The sequence below is a fragment of the Macrobrachium rosenbergii genome, chromosome 15 (assembly GCF_040412425.1).
Source record: "Macrobrachium rosenbergii isolate ZJJX-2024 chromosome 15, ASM4041242v1, whole genome shotgun sequence".
Lineage (NCBI taxonomy): Eukaryota > Metazoa > Arthropoda > Malacostraca > Decapoda > Palaemonidae > Macrobrachium > Macrobrachium rosenbergii.
This window is the reverse complement of record NC_089755.1, coordinates 57,599,298-57,601,797: the sequence shown is the minus strand read 5'-3', so window position 1 is coordinate 57,601,797 and position 2,500 is coordinate 57,599,298. Positions and strand designations below refer to the sequence as shown.

The 2,500-nt window shown below is 40.8% G+C and overlaps 1 protein-coding gene across 1 annotated transcript in view; it reads left to right on the top strand.

Moving 5' to 3' along the window:
* LOC136846436 (uncharacterized) overlaps window positions 1-1,039 on the top strand; it is a 2,893-nt gene extending 1,854 nt beyond the window's left edge. The window contains exon 2 of the mRNA XM_067117220.1: window positions 1-1,039. This exon is cut by the window's left edge and continues 529 nt beyond it. Within this exon, the coding sequence (XP_066973321.1) occupies window positions 1-863 (863 nt within the window). The 3' untranslated portion in view covers window positions 864-1,039.
* The last annotated feature ends 1,461 nt before the right edge of the window (window positions 1,040-2,500 follow it).

Here is a 2,500-nt window from a genome sequence, read left to right as displayed (position 1 = left end):
TCTACGCCGCTCCCGAAAGGTCCCGCCAAGCGGACTTTGCTCCCGTCGACGTCCCTCTACCTAGGGTGGAGCATAACATCGTCTTCATCCGCACCGAGGAGCTCGAGAAAGCTAACGACCCCATCATCGTCCCGCCACCGCTGAGGAAGGACATCATCTACGTCCTCAACAAGGAATCCGAGTTCGCAGGCCAGAGGGTCATCGAGATCACCACAGCCAAACCCGCGAAGCCTGAGGTGTTCTTCGTCAACTACGCCGACGGGGAGACGCCCACCCTTCCCGACGGCACTGACTTCGAGACGGCCCTTAGCTCGGCCATCCACTCCGAGGGCCAAGTCATCGGTGGGTCTAGCGGCTTCGAAGTCCGCGACCAGCAAGGGTCAGGTTTCGTCGGGAACTTCGAGACCTCCTCCGCCGGCTTCAGCAGTGGCGGACCGGTTAACACCGGCTTCGACGTTGTTGCCTCTTCTGCTGGCGCTGTCGATGCTTTTGCCACTGGTGGTGTTGTTGTAGTAGGTACTACCGAGGGCACCGCTACAACGGGCTACAACTACGAACGCGATGCCGCTGGAACGTCGGCAAGCAACTTCTTCGGCGGCGCGTCATCCAACCAGAACAATTTCGGCGGCGATGTGGGCGTTTCAGTTGGTCACGACGAGTCCTCTGCTTTCGGGTTTGGGGGCGCCTCCACATTACGCGACGACGGTTCGGGTATCTCCAGCAACCTCATCAACGTCGGCCATGGAAATCCCGACGCTTCCAGCGCCCAGACTGGAATCCCGTTCCCCGCCAATACCTTCCAGACTACGCAGCCAGCTTCTGGTGTGGTCTCAACGCCCCAGACTAAATACGGCGCACCATAAATACCAGCCTCTCCTTGACGCACTTGGATGTACTTTTCGAACAACTGAATGTTTTCATCGAATGATTTAGATTCTATTTATATTTCCATATACGACATCACCTTATCATTCTGATTAAGTCTACGAAGTGCCATGCTAATGTATTTTTTGATAGAATAAAATTTCATTCCCAAAACGAAAAATGCTTCTGAGTATCCTTGTTTTCAGACGCGCACCTCATAAATCATTTTCTTTTTTTAAATGCGATACATATAAATCATTCACTTATAGCCTATACTTCCAAAAGCTGTTTGGCAATATCATTTTACTGGTCATTTTTACTCAACACGAACAGAAATTCATTGTTTCACTATCAAGATTCACAACTTTTGCTGTTATGCATTTCAGAAACTTTCAAATATCCTTCCTTTCACATTACTTAAAAAGAGACTGGAACTATCTTTACAAAGAGAAGAAAAACATTCAAGCAAAATTATAAACATATTCTCAACTCACTGTGCTTTCTTCGTTTAAATGTATTTCTAGTGTACCCTGTAATAAGAAAATATTACGAGCATTAGAAGAAAATATGACACAATACATTCAATCTGATCCGTGTGGCTTCGGTAACCATTGTTCCTGCAATGCCATTCCCCTTTCAGTTTTCGGGAAAAGGATTCCTAATCTAATTCTCCGCGTTCCTTTTTTAATGGACATCAACATGACGAAGGATTTATGCCTCGTGAAAGGGCCTTTTACTAAGGATCAACTCCTAACCTGAATTTACCTTGGAATGGAAACTAGTTGTAAGATCCTTCTTTGAACGACCACGACCATTTCTACCCAAATATATATACAGTATATATATATATATATATATATATATATATATATATATATATATATATATATATATATATATATATATATATATATATATATATATATATATATATATATATATATAAGCTGAGGCCACTCTGAAAACCCCGAAAAAAAAGACGGAATGCCGAGCGCTTTCGTTTAATTACACATCCTTAATGACACACCTTTAATGAACACAGAAGACGTGTTAATTACACGAAAGTATTTAGCACTCTGTCGTTTCTTTTCAAGCTTTTCCTGTGGTTTCAGCTAGTTATATATATATATATATATATATATATATATATATATATATATATATCTATATATATATATATATACTTAATTCATTAAATTCCAAGATTGTTTTGATTTTACGAAATTCAGACTGTCAAGCCAAGCACTGGGACACTTGGCCATTCAGCTACACGACGGTGAAAAGAGGGAGTTAGAGTGGTTGAACAGCAAGATAAAGAGATCCAGGAAAAATGAAGTAGATGAAGTACAAGAATCCAAAGATTATTTAGATAAAGAAAAGCGAAAATACAAAAAAAGACAACAACGTGAATTTTGACACAATTGCGGAAAAATATGAGAAGTAATTAAAAAGAGAGAAAAAACGGAAAATAGGAAAACTTGTACATATAAATAATTCAGCGACTACTATCGACATTCTGTTTCAGGTCACGTGACTTGGAATACTCAATTGAAAGATCTTCTATAAAAAAAGAATATTTATAATCAAAATGAATCATCAAATTCCATTTCATATAACTCAGGCGATTTTTCGGTCA